The sequence below is a fragment of the Taudactylus pleione genome, unplaced genomic scaffold (genome assembly GCF_031769625.1).
Source record: "Taudactylus pleione unplaced genomic scaffold, aTauple2 ptg000265l, whole genome shotgun sequence".
NCBI classification, from domain to species: Eukaryota; Metazoa; Chordata; class Amphibia; order Anura; family Myobatrachidae; genus Taudactylus; species Taudactylus pleione.
The window spans coordinates 7,669,525-7,690,606 of record NW_028284667.1 but is presented as its reverse complement, the minus strand read 5'-3'; the positions used below and the strand labels follow the sequence as shown (position 1 = coordinate 7,690,606).

General features: G+C 40.9%; 1 protein-coding gene across 8 annotated transcripts in view; it reads right to left on the bottom strand.

The window, feature by feature from the left end:
- Positions 1 to 21,082, bottom strand: part of ABI3BP (ABI family member 3 binding protein) — a 515,514-nt gene that overhangs the window by 225,593 nt on the left and 268,839 nt on the right. For all 8 annotated transcript variants that reach the window (XM_088481142.1, XM_088481145.1, XM_088481144.1 and 5 more), the window contains exons 7-8: positions 18,575 to 18,626; positions 12,732 to 12,788 (exon numbers count right to left, since the gene is read on the bottom strand). In XM_088481142.1, the coding sequence (XP_088337268.1) occupies positions 12,732 to 12,788; positions 18,575 to 18,626 (109 nt within the window). The remainder of the gene's footprint in view (positions 1 to 12,731; positions 12,789 to 18,574; positions 18,627 to 21,082) is intronic.

The following is a 21,082-nucleotide window of genomic DNA, read 5'->3' as shown; positions in this document are numbered from 1 at the left end:
CGAAGCTGCAAATAAAAACGATTTTCAAAAAGAAAGTAATTTTTGTGCAAAATGACATCAATCAAAAGAAGCAGAAAATCACATGGTGGACCTGTGTAGACTGCATTGTCTGTAATCACTTTTTTAATGGCTGATAGCCCCTCATCATGCTCAATGTTTGTATAGAGACTTACAATATCGAGAGTCACCAACAAACAATCAGAGGGAGGGGCCCCGAAGCTCTGAAGTTTAAGAAGAAAATCTGTAGTGTCTTTTAATATACAAGAGACATTGGCGACTATAGGCTGGAGGAAATAATCCACGAATTGCGACAGTGATTGACATAGGGAGCCCCTGGAAGAGATTATGGGTCTTCCCGGTGGCTTAGACAAAGATTTATGTATCTTTGGCAATACATAAAGGAGGGGTATGACTGGAAAATCCTGTGTCAAAAAGACCACAGTATTGTCATCCAGCCAACCATTAATCGCTCCTAGGGAAATAATCGAATCGATTTCTTTCTTGAAAGAGCTCGTGGGGTCAAACCTGAGTTCCTTATAGCAGGACACATCCGCTAACTGCCTGTATATCTCATTGACATAGTCTATTCTATTCATTACAACAGTTCCCCCACCCTTGTCGGCGGGGCGAATAATGATTTCTTTGTTGGTTCTAAGCTGATTTATAGCCATTTTCTCAAGTTTGGAGATATTAGAGTAGGAGATTTTCTGTTTCCTCATGAAAGGGATGGTGTCCTGCCTGACCAACCTCATAAAGGTGTCAATAGAAGGGTTAGTACTGGGGGGATCAAAGTTACTAGCAACATGGAATGGAGATTTAGTTTTGGAAATATTACTAGTTTTGTGAAAAAAATCTTGCAATTTAAGTTGTCGATGAAATTTAAACAATTCAATTTCACAATCGAAGGCGCGTTGTTTATGTGTCTGAACAAAAGACAAGCCTCTCGATAAAACCGACTGTTCGGCTGAAGTGAGTGTATAATTAGATATGTTGAATACTCTTATCTCCTCCTTCCTCTCTGCGGAAACTCTCTGCTTTTGTTTGTGGCCCCTTCTGCCTCTCCTGCACCGCCTCTTTTGTGTCTTTACATTTGCCTTTATAGTACAAAACACAAAAGAGCTTAAACAAGGGACATTAGTGAACTGCTTGGGTGAAGATGTAAGTTTTGAGTCTATCTTTGAAGGATTCTAGAGTGGAGGCCTCTCGAACTGTGCGGGGAAGTGAGTTCCATAAGGTTGGAGCCCCAAAACTGAAAGCTCAACCCCCAGACGAATTCCGGTAGATTCTAGGTACTGTTAATAGCCCTTCGTCAATGGATCGCAGTACTCGTGTGGGACGGTACGGAATCAGAAGCTGCTTTAGGTACCTTGGGCCATGGTCATGTAGGGCTTTGTAAGTGAGTAATCCAATCTCGAAAACAATTCGCCATCTGACAGGCAGCCAGTGAAGGGAGTAGAGAGTGGGTATTATGTGGCTATTTTAACTTTTCAATTTCTGGCATTGTCATTCGTACCTAATAGATGAACTATACAGTCATTTAAAATTTTTATAGATTGTTTACATGCACCGACCATATCAGCTGATTTATGTGATATATTAAACATTATTTAGAAGGTTTTAATCCCTTCTTAGACACTAGCTACCTAATTTTGGACACACTTTATTGCACTGGAACTTGATGCACTTACATACTTTGCTTGCTTCTCACTTTTCAGCATTTCCAGATTGTAGACACCTTTCTAGAACTGACACTTTAAATATCTTGCACATGATGCCTTATTGAACATAACGTTATTCTTATATCATATTGAATTTAAGCACTGTTTGGTGCTTGTTATCAAGTCCACTGTTCACTATTCTTAAACAAATTGCAGATCACCACAGCTTTAAATCTCTTGAATCACTGACACCCAAAACCCCTGGGGTAGTGCACTTTTAAATCTCTTTCAGCTACAATGCTATTATTGTAAAACAGAGGTATAACTGGACTCAGGTGGCGCTCGTAATCCTCTACTTACCCTATATATATATGTATATATATATATATATATACATATATAGAGGTAAAGCCCCACAAAAAATGGAGTAGAGTAGGCACTTTTCTTGCATCGCGCCCACTTCCTAGTGAAGAGGACAGAATGGGGAGAATTTTTCTGGGAATTGGCGGTGTGCGAGTAGGGGATGGATCATATAAATAAATATATAAATATATATATATATATATATATACACACACAATGGAAAAAAACCCACCTGCATCCAGGGGACTGGTGATCCGGTGAGCACCTCTGTGCCTCCGGTCAGCTGATCGCCGGGATCCTGCTTTACGACCCCAGCATTTGACTTGTGCTGTAAACCGGCATCCCAGTTTACAGAACATTTCAGATGCCAGGGTCACAGTGTAGGAGCCCGGAGATCAGCTGTCTAAGCGCTGGGATACTGCTCTATGAGCCTGGCATCTGACTTGTGCTGTAAACCGGCATCTCAGTTTACAGCACAAGTCAGATGCCGGAGTCACAGTGCAGGAGCCCGAAGATCAGCTCACCGGAAGGGCACAGAGGAGCTCACCAGTTCACCGTGCAGTAAGTGTCAGCTTAGTGAGGGAGAGAGAGGTGTGGGGGGAGGGTGAGCCGGCGGCACATGCGCAGAAACACTCTCTGGGTATTTTTTGTGACAAAATACCCTGGGAAGTGGTTGGAGAGATTCGCAGGGACAGAGCTTTTCTCGTAAGCTCTGTCTCTGCATGCGATATTTGATGCATCCTTGCAATGTATTCAAATATCGCATTGCAAATCCTGGAGAATTTATCACATTCGCTTTTGAGATGCAGATTGTGATAAATAGGGCCCTAATTGTAGTAATAGCCATATGCATGTTAAAAGTATATTAAAAATAGTAGGTTTATTTATTTTGTATTGAAAGACTACAAGACATTGGGAATGTAGTGATGAGACCGGCGGCCGCATGGATCAATGCCGACAGCGGAATCCTGGTAAGGGATGTAACATAGGCGTCGAAATACAGACGTCTATGTTAATCCCGACGCCGGAACACCGAGGACGCCTGCCCGAATGAAAGTAAGTTGGGGCGTCCTTAGCGTTAGCCGAGGGGTGTCAGAATAACAATGGTCTAACTCCAGGATGCCTGGCTTTTTGGAGATATTTACACTTATGGCAACTGGTTATCAGTCTACTCTCATCGCCGATGGTAGGAATATATTAAAAATGCACTATGAAACATTGCAGCTTATGATGTGTATGTCTGGTCATTGCTCTTGTTGTGAGACACACAGTACATGATGTGTTCAAGCAGTGGACTCTTCTCCTCTGCCATAGGAATCATCCCTTTAGACTGCGCCGGGAGGATGAGAATCTTCCAAGTGACCAGAGTTCTTGGCATCAGATCTCTGTTCTGATATCTAACAAGAGGTTTGGATACCTCAAATAAGCTTTTGTGACAAATAGAGATGGGAGATTCTAAGTTTAGTTGTTCTGAGTGACCTCTGCCCCATTAGCTAAAAAAAATGTACAGCAAAATTATTCTACATGGTAGATATGTAAAACATAAGAATATATATATATATATATATATATATTTATGTTATGTATGATATGCAGTTAATTTTGAGATATATTTATATTTACTTTTGATTTATTTTGTCTGTACTGAGCTGTAGAGTCACAGTCCAATGATGTCTCTAAGTGACTACAGATTGATTTCATTTGGGCAGTGATCCTCTTGGCTGCAGAAGCGTAATCTCTCGCAGGGCTAAAATGAACAAGCGCCTGTGACATGTCTTAGGTTAAATAGGGTTGAAATTGTGTAAATATGTGCACACATAACAAGCTTTACATATTTGGAAAACATTTTCAAAGTTAGTTTATATACAAGAGCATTTAAAGTGTGCAAGGGTCAAGTTCTGACTTAACTTCGCAAACTTGTTTGCTTTCAGTCACTTCTGTTAACATAGAGCAGTGTTTCTCAAACCCGGCCTTTATGGAACCCTAACAGTGCTTGTTTTCACAGTATCCTCAGGAATAATTAGTACACCTGTAGCTCTATTGTGTTAGTCAATTAACACACCTGTGCTCCAGCTAGATGATCTGGAAAACAGGCACTATTGGTAGCCCATAAGGACCGGGTTTGAGAAACACTGGCATAGAGTGGTGGCACCATTGATGAATTCTGCACATACATGTAATGTTAAAACATAAATTGTTATCAGCAGCTGTAAATGCAAGTGTTTGAATGTGAAATTCACCATGGCTTTAGAACAGAGATTCTTGCAGGGTTGGGCATACCCACATTTTCATAGCGTAAAATATATAGATATGTACTACGTAAGCAAACAAAAAAGCGTATGTCTAGGTTCATGTGCAGATTTGGTACTTGTGCTTCCCTACATTTGTAGAGGCATAACATTGAAGAGAAGATGACTGCAAAGGCAAAACAAAAGTACAATAAGGGTGTGTTTGCATAATGGTGAACTGAGGCAGAGCCGTGCAAAGACACCTCTCAGTCAGTAGTCCCAGCACCGTACAGGGCTAAATAGCTCCTAGTGCAGCCCCTTTGTACCAATGTCATGAAGTCGGGCGAATGACATCAGTAAGTCACATGAAGGGGCCGGCAGCATCGGTAAGTGCAGCACTGATTGTAGCTTCCTGGGGACGCTCCAATCAGTGGTACAGACTGTAGGCTGCCTGCCAGGAATGCCTAAAGGATGCTCCAGCGGTGCCACAGCAGTGATGCTGGCTGCAGGCACCTGTTCCAGGCACCATGCCAGCCAGAAGCAAGGGCTGTGGGGCGGTAGCGTTGCCACCCATAGAGCCCTGCGCTCTGTGCGGCAGCACCAGTCTGAGTACTCCTGTCACTTGTGGGTGGCTCAAATGCAAATACACTTGATGTTTAAAGTCACCAGCACTACCTAGCTGCTTCTGATTTGCTGTTCGTGTCACGTCTGAAGGTAATAGATGTGATCTTCATTGATCATGCCTAGATTATAAATTATGTGGAAGTATTTTAGAATGTTTACTCTTATTTATGTACTAGAAGGAATATAATACCTGCTGTAATATAAAAGAAATATAATTTTTTTTATCAAATATAAGAGTAAAAGCGTTTATTACTATGAAAACAAATATTAAAACTTTGTTTGTGCTTATGACCCGGTTGGGTGTATCTTTATTAGATGCCCATCTAAATAATGGTCACGGAACACAATGGCAAACTCCCAATGTAACATAAGTTCTGGCGAGGGGTTGGAACTGGGACCACCTGTTACCAAATTTCTTGTTTTGCCTATGCTGGGAGAGACTTCCTTTACAGTGGCGTAATAGTGTCACTTTGTTTACGTGGCCCCACTTTTTTTGTGGCGCCTGTGGTACACACTGTCTCTGTTTACTATATCGGGGGGGGGGGGCACCAATGCTTTTTCTGGCACAGGGCACCAACATGTCTAGTTACGGTTCTCCTAAATATGTCTCCAAAAGGATTAATCTGGTGCTAGGTATAGCGCCAAAAGGATCACTTTGATGCTGGTTAAGCTTGTTTCATTTAGCTTTAAAAGTATGAGGTGACAGTCTTGGCTCAGGAAAAAAATAATTAAGGGCAAAAGTATACTTATTTCTTTTAAAATAAGTATTTAAGATGGATCATCATATGTGATTTTGAATTTAGAGGCCGGGCCAAACTTCTCTTGGAGTGGGACACTTCAGTTAAACTACCAAATGTTCCTCGGAAACCTTCTCCACCCTGACCTGAATGGGCCGCCACCTGAAGTTTCTACGTCTATTATTGGACCTTCCAATTTTCATTTTTCAGTACTCTTGATCTCCCTTTGGCTGGACTAGTTACAATTTTTTGTTGGTTTTACATTTAGCTGGCCTTTGCTGGTTTGGTTTTGCTGGACTCTACATGGGGACTAGCCTCTATCTATATAAAATACGGGACATACCTTGGGTTTCGTGAGTTATTGAAATAATGTTATATTAATACTACTGTATTTGATATTAATGACTTTCTTTTGATGTTTTTCTGTATAATGTGATGATTGCATTGCTCGGTTGCTTCATATTATTTTTCTGTTTTTTAGGACATGGGTGGTGGCGTTAAGGCCTATCCTCTCACTTTGTTGTTACTGCTTTTTTTTTTCCTTGCAGTAACTCTGTTGACCCAATATACTGGGTCATTTTGTTTTTTTACCTTTGTTTTTTTTACCTTTTCCCGTACCTTTGGGGTTTTTTTGTGCAAAAGTATAATGTGATACAACAATTATATGTCATATTTGTTTGAGTTTGTTAGGATTTTTTATATTGTTCACACACTGTAATGGTTCGCATTTTTTCATTACATGTTAAAGGATTGCACTCTCCCAATAAACGTAGACTTGCACTGTCCACATTCTATAAACACAGAGGGCCATATTCAATATGGGGCGAAAAGTCAGTTATCGGCGTAATTTTTGCCTATTTCAATTAACACCGTATTCAATTACATTGACCTTTCGCCGATGTGAAAAGTCAATGTAAAAAAACGGGGATAAGTTTTCACCACCCTTTTGCTAGCAAAAAAAAGTGCAGAATTGGGATTTAGGGGTGCAAGCTTAAAAAAAAAATAGCCTGCACTCCTGGGATTGTCTCCTAAAAAAGATATGTGTTTAAAAAAAAAAAAATCGGGACACCCCAAAAAATTACTTTTAAATTTGGGGTGAAAAAAAATAAAAATACAGAACACAATTATAAAAAATCCAAATTAAATCCAGAGGGGTTCCCTTATAAGCTGCAGGTGTTTTCTTCATTGCCGGAGTAGCAGCAGGTGCATTTATGAAGAATTTTTAAAAATCATTTTAGGGACTTTAAAATATGCTTGCACCCATTTTCATGTACCCCAAATTTGATGGAACAAGTTATTTCCCCCCCCCAAAAAAAACTTAAGTGCTATTCTTCACCACTTCTTCAATAGCTGCATATATGCACCTGCCGTGGCTAATACAGTTTCTGACTTCATTCAGCAGGCTAAAATAGGGGTACCCATAGTGAAACCCCATGTCTGGAGAATCTTTAGGGGGGACCCAGGGACATTTCCCGAAAATTCCCGAATGTTTTGCGATACTTACCTTTCCGCTGGCTCACGTTGAAAACGGGGATAAAGAGGGCCACGCCTGATACTTTATCCCCGGAAAACCTGCGATGTGGAGCGAAAAGTCCAGCACGGACTTTTCGCTCCCAAATTGAATACCCCCAAAGCAGATATAGTGGCCCTCCAGGAAACACATTATAATACTAAAAAACAACCTACCCTTAAGGATCATAGATACCCCATAGGTTATTTTGCTAATGGTCCTTTTAAATGTAAGGGTGTTGCCATTTTATTTGGTAAGCCAGATTCTTTTGTTCTACATCGTCTGTATCAGATAAAAGTGAGCGATACCTTAGCCTAGCAGGCCAATTGGATGATAAGTGGGTGACTTTTGTATCGGTTGATGCCCCTAATTTCAACCAGGTTCCATTTCTAAGGAAAATGTTTTTAACCATTCAAAAAATTAAACAAGGTTCCCTAGTAATGTTGGGGGATTTTAACTTGGTTTTAGATCCTAAAGTAGATAATTCCTGTATTGATCTTTTATTGACAGACAAGTGGACTTTACAATATTCTCAGTCGTTGGATATTTCACCCATTATGTGGTCTGACCATGCTCCACTACGGTGAAAATGGAATCTATCCTGTTAACATTTGCCCCCCGCCCTTGGAGACTCTCTCCCCACCTTCTTACAGACCCTGTGACTATACAATTTATAGCAGATAGCATAAAGCTTTACATGGAGTCTAATGTTCCCTCTGATACCTCTAACTTTACTTTCTGGTGTTCCCTTAAGGTCGTTGTACGGGGCTTCGCTATTCAAGCAGGTGCTAGACTTGAACTTCAAAATATTCAAATACAGGTAGATTTGGAGGCTAAACTTACTAATTTGGAGAACTGTAATAAGTTACACCCTTCTAAAGAATTGTCTGTTGTTAGAAGACAACTTCAAAATCTACTTATGGCTCGTACCTAAGCTGCATTAAATCACTTATGCCAAAATTCTACCTGATGGGTAATCGTGCTGGGAAACTCTTAGCTCGTAAACTCTGAACTCAGCATGCTCGACATAGAACTAAATAAGTTTTTTCTTCTGAAGATACTAAGATAGCTGACCCATCGGATATTGCCAATTTGTTTGCCAATTATTACTTTGAACTATGTAATCTGTCATCTGATACTTCTACTCCTCAACCCTCCTTTTCTACTATTGCTTCTTTCCTGTCAGACATTGGGCTTCCCTCTTTGACGGCTGATCAGTTACTGGAATGAAATGCCCCATATTCCCCTTTAGAAGTGGAGGCAATTATTAATTAGCTTCCGCGTGCTAAAGTCCCAGGGCCTGATGGATTTATTAATGACTTTTATTTAACTTTTTCTGACAATTTAGCCCCTATATTGACATCTGTGTTTAATGCTGTGTCTGCTATTAGTTCGTTCCCCACGGAAATGTTGGAAGCCCAGGTTGTGACCTTGCCTAAACCAGGAAAAGCTCCTGCTTTCTGTCAAAATTACCGCCCTATTGCTCTCCTTAATGGAGATTTGAAATTATATGCAAAACTGATTGTGAATCGTCTTTCTCCTCTCCTTCCCTCTCTAATTCACCCTGACCAAGTAGGGTTTGTGTCCGGCAGACAAGCCTCAGATAACACCGGCAGAGTATTCAATCTTATAGAACATGTTCATTCTTCCAAATCAGGACTGCTTATAATTTCCCTTGATGCTGAAAAAGCATTTGAACGCCTTAGTTGGTTATATATGCAGGCTGTCCTTTCTATATTTGGTTTTACGGATCATATCTTCACGTCTATTTTAGATTTATATAGTTCTCCTTCAGCTAGAGTCTTTAGCAATGGTTTTCTGTCGGGACACATTCCCTATATCTAATGGTAGGCGACAAGGATGCCTCCTTTCCCCTTTGATATATGTTTTGGCCATTGAACAGATTGTTGATAAAATAAGAACAAATGGTGCGTTCCCTGGAGTTAAGGTTGGGGCTCAGGCGCATAAACTTTGTCTTTTCGCAGATGACGATCTCCTTTTTGTTACTGACCCCTTGCATTCGTTGCCCCATCTGCATTCGATGTTGGATTCATATAGTGCTGCTTCTTACTATAAGCTTCATACATCTAATAAACAAATGGGTGTATAGGGCAAGAATTACTAGCGCTTCAATTTCTAAACAAATAAGAGGATTTTTCATACACGTCAGTTTAAAAAATCTGAATTTATTCACAAAAGAATATTCATATATGCAAAAACATCAAACATATCAATATGGTCGTATAGGTGTATTGATCACTACTATACATCACATAATGAAATTACCCTCCTTTGGGGAATGTAAATAATATGTATAGAAGTGATCAATACACCTATACGACCATATTGATATGTTTGATGTTTTTACATATATGAATATTGTTTTGTGAATAAATTCAGATATTTTACACTGACGTGTAACCATACACCCATTTGTTTACTAGTTTATTTGGTCCAGAGGTGAATAGGACCTGGGCAGAAAACCAGCAGCTAAGATTCATAGCGCCCGGGGGTGCCCTAATCCCCATTTGGTATTTCATACATCTAAGACTTATGCTTTACCTATTAATCTTACAACTTCCGCTATTTATTCTCTCCGGTCTGCCTTTCAGTATAATTGGTGTACCTCCTCTATTCATTATCTTGGAATACATAAACCACCCTCCTCTGTATCAGTTTTCGATGTTAACATGCCCACCCTAATTGATCGCCTGTCTAACTTCATTAAATCTTGGTTCTCTTATGAGATTTCCTAGCTAGGCCGTTTAGCTGCTGTTAAAATTGTCTTGATTACCAAAACTAATGTATTTGTTTGGTACGATCCCTGTTATGTTTCCTAGTATATATATATATATATATATATATATATATATATATATATATATATATATATATATAGTTTTTTATTTTCTTGTTACCTTTGGATGAATCACCCTCCAAAATTAAATCGTCCTTGTACCATGAAAGCTTGTTTACTAGCACAGCTTTAAGAATGGTTTTGTCCTCCCTCTGTTAATTGTTGGGTCTCCCTAGAACAGCATAGCTATCCAAAATTTCCTTTGGCAGATTTACTTTGGACTCCCAGATCTTTGCACCCTTCTAGTTCTTCATTATTGTCTTCTATAAAAGCCTCATTATATGTTTGGGATAATTTAACTGCTCAGATACCAGATTTCTCACTTCCATCCCCAGAACTTTCTATTACAGTGGTAGCTAAATTAATTCCTAATCTATTACAATATAAAATGTATTAAAAGAAAGCAAAAAACAATAAAATGCATAGACCACGTGACTATAAAGGTACACGGATCTTATAATAGAAAGAGCCAATCGGGGACATAAGGGGGTGAAAAAGGGAAGCACTAAAAAGGTCCCTCTCCTATGTATGTCCACAAGAATTGCTCTGGATGAAAGTCCAGTTTAGTTAAAATGTTACTCTGTCGGTATGGTAGCCACAGGGATAATATATTTTTAAACACGTTGTGAGAGCCCACAAAAAAGGAGTGCAGTAATCACCTATATCTTTACAAACAGATAATACGCTGTGTGCTGTAGGTCAGTCCTGTCAGCGCACCCAGGTTTAGGTTTAAATCCTAATCTTACTATTTCGGTTTGGTTAAGTCATGGTATATAGAAATTGGGAGATCTTCTGGAAGGTAGTCTATTTATCTCATTCCCCCATCTACAATCCCGTTATTCTCTACCTGCGACAGAGCTACTACACTATATGCAAATTCGCCATTGGTTCCAGAAAGTGTCTGGCTCGGGTGGCTTGATTCGTCCTCCTCCCCAAATGCTTTTTTCTCAATTGCAAAAGGGCGGGTCTAGAGGTGATGTTTCATTTTGGTATAAATTTTTCATTGGGTTAAGCCCTTCTGATAAGTCCGCAGCACAGTTAAGATGGGAGAAAGATTTAGGTCACCCCATTTCTGATTCTCAGTGGGAATTTATCTATTCTACTTCTTTCCGAATGTACTGTTGCTTGAACCATACTGAAATGCAAGTTAAGTTACTAAATAGAATTTATCTAACACAAGATATATTGCACTCTTATTGGCGTTCGTGTTCCAAATTCTGTTGGCGTAATTGTGGTGAAATGGGCTATGTTTACCATGTATTTTGGACTTGTCACCTTTTATGTACCTATTGGCTAGATGTATTTTCTCTAATTCAGAAGGTTCTAGGGTTATCTCTATCTCCCTTCCCGCCCTTCGCTCTATTACATATTTACCCTGCTTCCATTCCATTACATCAACAATATATACTTGGGCAAATTTGTATTGCAGCTCAAGCTGATCTTTCCCAATGCTGGAAACAGCCTCTTGCTCCTCCAGTTACTAAGGTGTGCTATAAAGTTCATTTCACTTTTTAATGGAAACAGAATCCATGCCATACTCCACCTCTACTTCCTCTCCGATAATGAGGTGGATGGTTTTGCATGAGTTCGTAACTGATGGAGAGGGTGCTGCTTTTCTGACCAAACCATCCTTGTTGAACCCTTTACAATTTAGTCTCAATGAATCTTCCACTTCTACTTAAAGTTTGGCTATGGAAGTTATGTGAAGGTATTATATGTTTCTCTTTATACTTGCTGATTAGTCTAGACCACTATATTGTTTGTTATAATGGTCCTAGTGTTTATCCACGGTGTGTTTACTCAGTACGTTTACTGAGTACAATCTCTTAAGTCATCTCTTGTGCTGGTTCTGCATCTAAAGCCACAGTGCGTGTACATAGTACTTTATAAAAGTACCATCTCATCATACCATTCTCTGTCTGAAGCCACAGTGCGTGTACTTAGTACATCATCCAAGTACCATCTCATCATACCATTCTCCGGTGCCAGTTCTGCGTTTGAGGTCACAGTGTGTGTACTTAGTATGTTATCCAAATATCATCTCTTAATATCATTCTCCTGTGCCAGTTCTGCATCTGAAGCCACAGTGTGTGCACTTTGTACGTTATCCAAGTACCATCTAATCATGCCACTCTCCTGTGCCAGTTCTGTGTCTAAGGTCAGTATATATACTTAGTACATTATCCAAGTACCATCTCATAATATCATTTTCCTGTGTCAGTTCTGCGTTTGAAGCTGCAGCGTATGTACTTAGTACATCATCCAAGTACAATCTCCTAGTGCCATTCTCTTGTGTAAGCCTTGCGTCAGGATCAACAGAGTGTGTACTCATTAAATTACCCCAGTACAAAGTTCCAAGTATCTGTTTCCTGTGCTTTCCCTGTGATGTGTTCTTCCATTTCCCACTTGCGCCGGATACCTGACAAAAGGGCCGTGACCTGCTTGCTGGGTGCAGCTTAAGCCCAAATCCCGCTTCGGGGGGAATACTGGTGAAGACCTCCCAGTAAGTTAGACTCTGCGCCATTTGTCAGGTCTAGCCAACAAATGCTGGGAGTCTGCGATACTAGCTACTGTGCTGCCCACAGATGTCACCACTGTGGAACAAAGCTTGTCTGAAGTTATGACAAAAATTTTTATATTAAGATATTTCTTTGGTACTTAAATAAAAGTGTCTTACACAGTTACAATTGTTAGCATGCCTTTACTGTTGGGTGTGTATGAGTAAAATATAATAAACAAAAAACATATAAATACCTGGACTATGTTCAGTTGGAAGAGGTGCAGATGTGGATTTTGTGATATTTTGATATCCTGTGGAAAATAATTTTTTATCATTAGTGTACTGGATATGCAATGTTCGGAAAGTACAATACGCTAATGGTGATAAATTAACATTGTTCAAAAAAGCATGAATGTGCTGCAACCAATAGCAACTAATCAGATGGTATAGTTTTGTGATCAGTCTGATACGAAAACAAAGGTACAAGTAGTTGCTATTGTTTACAGCGCATCTAAAAAAGTATTTGTTCCAAGATGCAAGATGCTAAATAAGCCTGTGTCATTAAAAATGTAGAATATTGTGTGTTCCTTCGTATTTCATCATACAATGACATCATAAATCCAAATGGTTGCATTAAAATATTGATTAACCACTTTAGACTGGATGGTTTTCCCTGTTACTCTCATATTGGGCTCTATTCATCATCATGTTTAAAAGGGAAAACTTATTTCTTTCTCTACCACACAAATTATTAAAATATTGTTTTTTTTACTGTGTCTGAGAGATCTTTGTTTTATTAGAATAGTAAATATTTATGATGTGGGATTTATATAAAAAATTATTTTCCTCTTCTTTTTTTCTTTAGTAACTTTTACAGAAATCTGTAACCTAAAATGTAACAACTCTCCACTTATATCTCTCTCCACTATATTTCTCTCTAAGTTTGACAAATCGCCCCAACATCGCTTTTCAGCTCTCAGGATGCACCCGGCCACTCTCCCTATACCCCGCCCCCGAGCCAGAGGCACCTCAGTTTGTGACAAACCAAAGGCCAGAGGAGGATAAAAGAGAGAAGGAAGACTGGTACATACAAGAATCACACTCTCACAGAGAAGGAGATGAAAAACGGTGACCAGAAACGAAAACCCTTCTAAAGCCAGGTGCATCAGGGTGGGTGCCCTGTGGCTCTTATGGACCGAAGAAAGAGAGTTAATAAAGGTAAGTTTTACCATAACTCTCATTTTCTTCTTTAAGATCCATAGGCTCCACAGGGAGAACATGGGGATGTCCCAAAGCAGTCCTTTCAAGGGTGGGGATGCCCCTTTGCTGAGAGGAGAATCCGGCGCCCAAAGGAAGCATCCTGAGAGGCAAAGGTATCAAAAGGCATAGAACCTTAGAAATGTCTGGACCACGTGGACGCCTTAAAAAACTGAACAGCCGAGGCGCCACGGCGAGCTGCCCATGAGGGACCCACAAACCAAGTAGAATGAGCAGTAACAGAAGCCAGAACAGGAAGGCCTGTCTGTGAGTAAGCCTGCGAGATAGTCATACGAAGCCATCTAGCCAATGTTTGTTTATTGGCTGGCCATCCTTTCTTGTGAAATCCATAGAGCACAAATAAGGAGTCTGATTTCCGAAGGGAACTGGTACGGTCCACATAAATCCTGAGGGCCTGGATCAGGTCCAAAGAGGCCTCACCTGCCGTCCAAAGAGGCCTCACCTGCCGAGAGGTCTGGTGATTGAAAGGCAGGGTCTATAATTTCCTCATTGATGTGAAAACTAGAAACAACTTTAGTAAGGAAGCCAAGTCGAGTCCGAAGCACAGCCCTGTCCTGGTGAAATATCAGAAAAGGGGAGTGACAGGAGAACACCCCTAAATCTGACACTCTTCTGGCAGACTCTACAGCCAGAAGAAAAAGAGTCTTTGCTGTTAACCACTTGAGTTCCACCGAATCTAGGGGTTCAAATGGAGGAACCTGGAGGGCCCGAAGAACTACTGTCAAATCCCAAGGAGCCACTGAGGGGACAGAGGGAGGATGAATCCAGAGGATACCCTGGAGGAAGGTGTGGGTAACCAGCAGCGGAGCAATTCTATGTTGGAACCATACTGACAGAGCAGAGACATGCACTTTCAGTGAGGCCAGGACAAGGCCAAGGTCCAATCCAGCGTGAAGGAAGGCCAGGACACTGGAAATCCTAAACACTTGGGAGTCGTAATTTCTGGGACAACACCATTGGAAATAAGTCTGCCACACTCTGGTAGATCCAAGCAAAGGCTGGCTCACGTGCTCTGAGCATAGTTTTGACTACATCGTTAAAGAAAACCTTTGGACCTCAGGAGGGATGTTCCAAGAGCCACGCCGTCAAACACAGACAACCCAGATCCGGGTAAAGGCAAGGACCCTGAGACAACAGGTCTAGTCTTTGAGGTAGTAGGAACGGAGTGTTGATGGAGAGACTCTGAAAATCTGAGTACCAATGACATCTGGGCCAAGCTGGAGCCACCAGCAGGACAGTGCCTCAGTCTTGTTTGAACTTCCGAAGAACTCGAGGAAGAAGGGAGACTGGAGGGAAGAGGTACGCAAACTGGAAGGTCCACTTTACAGACAATGCATCTATAAAGGTCGCCTTGGCATCTCTTGTTCTGGACCCATACACAGGCAGTCTGTGATTGTGTCAGTAGGCCATGAGGTCCACATCTGGGAGGCCCCATCTATTCACTAGGAGTTGAAACACCTCTTGGTAAAGCGGCCATTCCTCGGGATGCACGTCGTGACGGCTGAGGAAGTCTGCTTACCAATTGAGAACTCCTGGAATGAATACTGCCAAAATGGCCGGGATGTGACCCTTTTCCCATGTCAGAATGTGGGACACTTCTGCCACTGCTGCCTGACTTCAAGTACCTCCTTGATGGTTGAAGTAAGCCACTGTTGTGGCATTGTCAGACTGAACCTGTATAGGTTTTCCGTGAACTATGTGCTGGGCCAGGTTGAGGGCCCTGTAGACAGCTCAAAGTTCCAATATGTTGATTGGCAGGGTTGATTCGACTGATGTCCAATGGCCCTGAAAGAAGTGCGGTTCGGTCACCGCAGCCCAGCCCCGAAGACTGGCATCCATTGCTAAAATTACACAGTCCGGGATCTAAAAGGGGTGACCCTTGGTTAGATGAGATGTCTGTAGCCACCAAGATAGAGACAAACGCTCATCTGGAGAGAGCACCACCTTCTGAGCTGTGATCCAATGGGTTAACCCGTTCCACCTGGAGAGGATCAGCCTTTGCAGAGGCCTGGAATGGAACTGAGCATATTCCACCATGTCTAAAGTGGACACCAGGGTCGACGGTGGCCCACAGTGCATGCGCGAGACCCGGCTAGCAACAGGCACTCCGTCTCTCACCAAAGGGGGCGAGCTGTCGATGTTGAGTGACAGCTCGCCAAACCTCACGAATACTTAGTTCTATATACAGTCAGGTCCATAAATATTGGGACATTGACAGAATTTTCATATTTTGTCCTCTATTCACCACCACAATGGCTTTGAAATGAAACAAACAATATGTGATTTAACTGCAGACTTTCAGATTTAATTTGAGGGTAATTACATCCAAATCAGGTGAACGGTGTAGGAATTACAACGGTTTCTATATGTGCCTCCCACTTTTTAAGGGGCCAAAAGTAATGGGACAAACTAAACAATCCTAAATCTAACTTTCACTTTTTAATACTTTGTTGCAAATCCTTTGCAGGCTATTACAGCCTGAAGTCTGGAACGCATAGACATCACCAGACGCTGGGTTTCATCCCTGGTGATGCTCTGCCAGGCCTCTACTGCAAATGTCTTCAGTTCCTGCTTGTTCTTGGGACATTTTCCCTTCAGTTTTGTCTTCATCAAGTGAAATGCATGCTCAATCGGATTCAGGTCACTGAATTGATTTGGCCATTGCATAACATTCCACTTTTTAGCCTTAAAAACTCTTTGGTTGCTTTTGCAGTATGCTTTGGGTCATTGTCCATCTGCACTGTGAAGCGCTGTCAACGAGTTCTGAAGCATTTGACTGAATATGAGCATATAATATTGCCCGGAACACTTCAGAATTCATTCTGCTGCTTTTGTCAGCAGTCACATCATCAATAAATACAAGGGAACCAGTTCCATTTGCAGCCATACATGCCCACGCCATGACACTACCACCACCATGCTTCACTGATGAGGTGGTATGTTTTGGATCATGAGCAGTTCCTTTCCTTCTCTTCTCTTCCCATCACTCTGGTACAAGTTGATCTTTGTCTCATCTGTCAATAGGATGTTGTTCCAGAACTGTAATGGCTTTTTTAGATGTTGTTTGGCAAACTCTAATCTGGTCTTCCTGTTTTTGTGGCTCACCAATGGTTTGCATCTTGTGGTGAACCCTCTATATTCACTCTTGTGAAGTCTTCTGACTTTGACAAATATACATCTACCTCCTGGAGAGTGTTTTTGATTTGGCCAACTGTTGTGAAGGGGTTTTTCTTCACCAGGGAAATAATTCTTTTGTCATCCACCACAGTTGTTTTCCGTGGTCTTCCGGGTCTTTTGGTGTTGCTGAGCTCTCCGGTGCGTTCTTTCTTTTTAAGAATGTTCCAAACATTTGATTTGGCCACACCTAATGTTTTTGCTATATCTCTGATGGGTTTGTTTTGATTTTTCAGCCTAATGATGGCTTGCTTCACTGATAGTGACAGCTCTTTGGATCTCATATTGAGAGTTGACTGCAACTGATTCCAAATGCAAATGTCACACCTAGAATCAACTCCAGACCTTTTACCTGCTTAATTGATAATGAAATAACGAGGGAATAGCCCACACCTGTCCATGAAATAGCTTTTGAGTTGATAGTCCCATTACTTTTGGCCCCTTAAAAAGTGGGAGGCACATATTGAAACTGTTGTAATTCCTACACCGTTCACCCGATTTGGATGTAATTACCCTCAAATTAAATCTGAAAGTCTGCAATTAAAGCACATCTTGTTTGTTTCATTTCAAAACCATTGTGGTTGTGAATAGAGGCCAAAATCTGAAAATTCTGTCAATGTCCCAATATTTATGGACCTGACTGTATGTGTAGTACAGGAAAATCCCTGAATACACCTGTATGTTAGGGTCATGTCAGAAAAAAAGGTAAAGATATATGCTGACAGTAGACAGAAAACAGACAGGCAGCGCTTGCATCAGTCACATATAATGCAGAAATAACATATAACTGCAAACTGGCACTACAATCGATTACACAGACTCAGTGTCTGGTAGGCTATAGTACTGCATATGCAGACTCCAAGGAGAGGTATGGTCGGGTATAGGGAGAGTGGCCCGATGCATCCTGGGAGCTGAAAGCTTTAACTGCGTGGTGCCTGGATCCAGATCCACCACCTACACCCCAAGGTCTCCCTGTGGAGCCTATGGACCCTGAAGAAGAAAATTGATTATACAACCACCCACAGAGGTTCTATTTACAGTGACTGCATTGTAAGAAAGCAGTAAGACCTATCATCTCTATGGGGACGATTTAATACAACATGATGCTGAATAGCCCCGAGAGGGAGCTCCCGGAGTTATTCAATTCAGCACACTGTTTACTTGGTCGGGAAGCAGTTAAGTCGGAGAATGCAGGTTCTCGAGACTTAACGTGGGTGTTTAGTTGTGACTCGCGAGAACCGGCATTCTCCGTCTAAAGTGCCGGCCGAGAGGCACTTTATTTGGATTTGTCCTCCCACCCTCAGTAGGGTACTAGAAGAAATCCTTTAGTCAGACCAAACAGTGCAGTGAATTGATTAGCTCCGGGAGCTCCCTCCCGGCGCTGTTCAGCATCTCGCTAAATTGAATCACCACCTATGTGTGCCCATCACCACGAAGACAATAATGAAGCAATGGTGCATTTGGTCATTTTTCTAAGATGTTTTATCATATATAAATTACTGCTAATTTTTTAAGTTACCTTGCTTACAGATTTTAGGTTCATCTGTGGTTTCTCTAATTTTTCGCCATATATTTTTATTGTATAAACATTTTGTGCCAGTTTTGATATAATTTATAAATGAATTCTGTGAACTATAGATATTACCTTGCTTAACCACATATACTGGAATAAGTGCCTTTGTGTCTTCCGGGGCATACTGAAAACATAAATAAATCGAATCCATAATTATGGGTGCAGTACAACAAGTGAATTATGATCAGAATATATAAAATGTTTCACTGATTGTTATTCATGCACAAAAACAGAAACAGCAGATCTTATGTAGAGATTAGCAAAATTATTCATTCTTTATTATAATTCATCAGAACTGGGAAAGTTGAATATATTTAAAAGTACTTTAGGTGTTTTTGGTACTATTCACATCATATTTTTTAACCTTCTCAGTGTCATAGATTTGGAATCTACAACTGGTTGGTCAATAACTCACAACATCATTGCTAACTAAAAATTGTTGATCACAGTGAAAATGTTCTCTTTCTTTAGTTTCTTTTCTTGTGTACTTTTACAATAACTCACCCCCATGTTGAAAACAAATAAAAATAAAACAGCATTTTGAACTCAGAAGGTCCCAAATGTATGTAAAATCCCCAAATGCATATTCAAAGTCAGAGTGAGGTCACTGACATATTTCCAGGTGATTGTGCTTATTACAAAAAGTAAAACTAGACTTTGGTTTAATGTTTGTTTAAACATACTATGTATGTAATCGCATATGCCATACTACACTGGGGAAAACGGGACAGTCGTGAGATGGAAAAATGACATGCATAACTAATTTTTCATGGGTAGTTAGATGTTTATCAAGTTCAATTAATTGTCAACAGTTATTACAGAAAATATCACATTATCCAATCTTATCTATAATGAGATAAAAGGGCTGATGTTGCCTGGTAAAGTTTGCTACCCATACACAGGCAACTGGTGGAACTCAAGTCAAAAAGGATCTCCAAATTAGATGGATCCAGTTATTTGCTGTTTAGCTTTAACAACTAGGGGTCCAAGTAGAGTGGTCAGCAAGTGGCCACATACACTGCAATACAGCAGTGATTAGCTGATAGGTATTATACTAACCTAACTGAATATTTGTACAGTTGTTTATCTATTAAATTGTAGTTACTTATTCCTTTTTGCTCCCTACTTTATGGTCTTCATCTCAATTGGCCTTCAAAGCAGTTGTGAACACGCATTGTCAAATAATAAGGAATCATTTACGGTAAAAATTTTCACCATGTGCTAATAAAGGCTAAGATGAATGTTATAACTATAAATGCATTACATAATTCTGATCAATGCAACATAGTGAATCCCGCTAAGCTAAATATAAAATAGGAGATAAAAGTGATGTTTGATATGATGCATACTTGGGGTTAGGATGATCGCCGTGACTAACCTAACCATCGTTTCAAAGTTTCCACCCTAACCTGCTCTTTCCCTGACAGTTTCCCTCTTAAATGAAATATTTCTGTGTGACGTCTGGCTTCACAAGACAATATGTTTGAGAAAGAAAAGCCTCTTAAAAATCCTGTTTCAATTAACTGCAGATCTCCGCTGTTTTCTTTACTATAACAAACAAACCGATAGAATCACACATCTTTGTTTTGCAGACAATCTTGAAGCCAATATCCTGCAGATTTATATATATCCAAAGTTTTTCATTCCATCACACACAAAGGAAAATAACATCCGCTTCCACACCTCTGTGCACACAATGTACAGGGCTGCCCAGTTTATAGGAAAGATCTGCAATTATACATAATTGAACCAGTGTAATTCCAAAAATATAGCAGAAACTGAATCCTTCTATCAGTCACTGAATGGCTTATTTTACTATGTAGAATTGCCATGGGAGGAGACATGGTGCTTTCCAATTCTGCACTTAGTAACACAAGGAACAGGAATTCTGACTAGTCAGCTCTGGCCACCAGAGCAGTGTTATTTTGGTCAAATCATTTAATCCTTTTGTGCTTCATAAGTGTACTGTAATAAAGTAATTATAGAAGCAGTCCTCCCACTCTTGGAGGCTTTCATGTGGGTCACATTTGTAATAGGAATCCTGAGACCTTGCATGTAAACGCAGTTATCACAAAGCTGTCCCTATTAATTAAAACACTGCACACTGTACCGTATCAGTTTAGATAAGCTGCACATGGGATGGTATAATGATAAGACACACAATGGCAATGTTTAAAAAACGGTAAAAGAGACTGGTGCAGAGCATACTTGCCAACTCCCCCTCATTGTCAGGGAGGAATCGGTATGTATTACCGCCGGCCGGTCAAATCCCGACGCGAGAAGCCAGGCAGGGGTGAAGATCCCGACAGAGGTTATTGGTAAGTACTACTAACCCTGCCCCCCCTTAATCCTCCCTTAGGGGTGCCTAACCCTACCCACCCCCCCTAGTACCTAACCCTAACCCACCCCTAAGTATCTAAACCTAACTCCCCCGTCCCCGCAGCCTAAACCTAAGTCTTCTGGGGGGGGGGGTGCCTAACCCTAACCTCCCCCGGGGGTGCCTAACCCTAACCCCCCTTCCCCTAGCTTAATCCTAATCCTCCCGGGGGGTGCCTAACCCTAAATCCCCCCCGGGAGCCC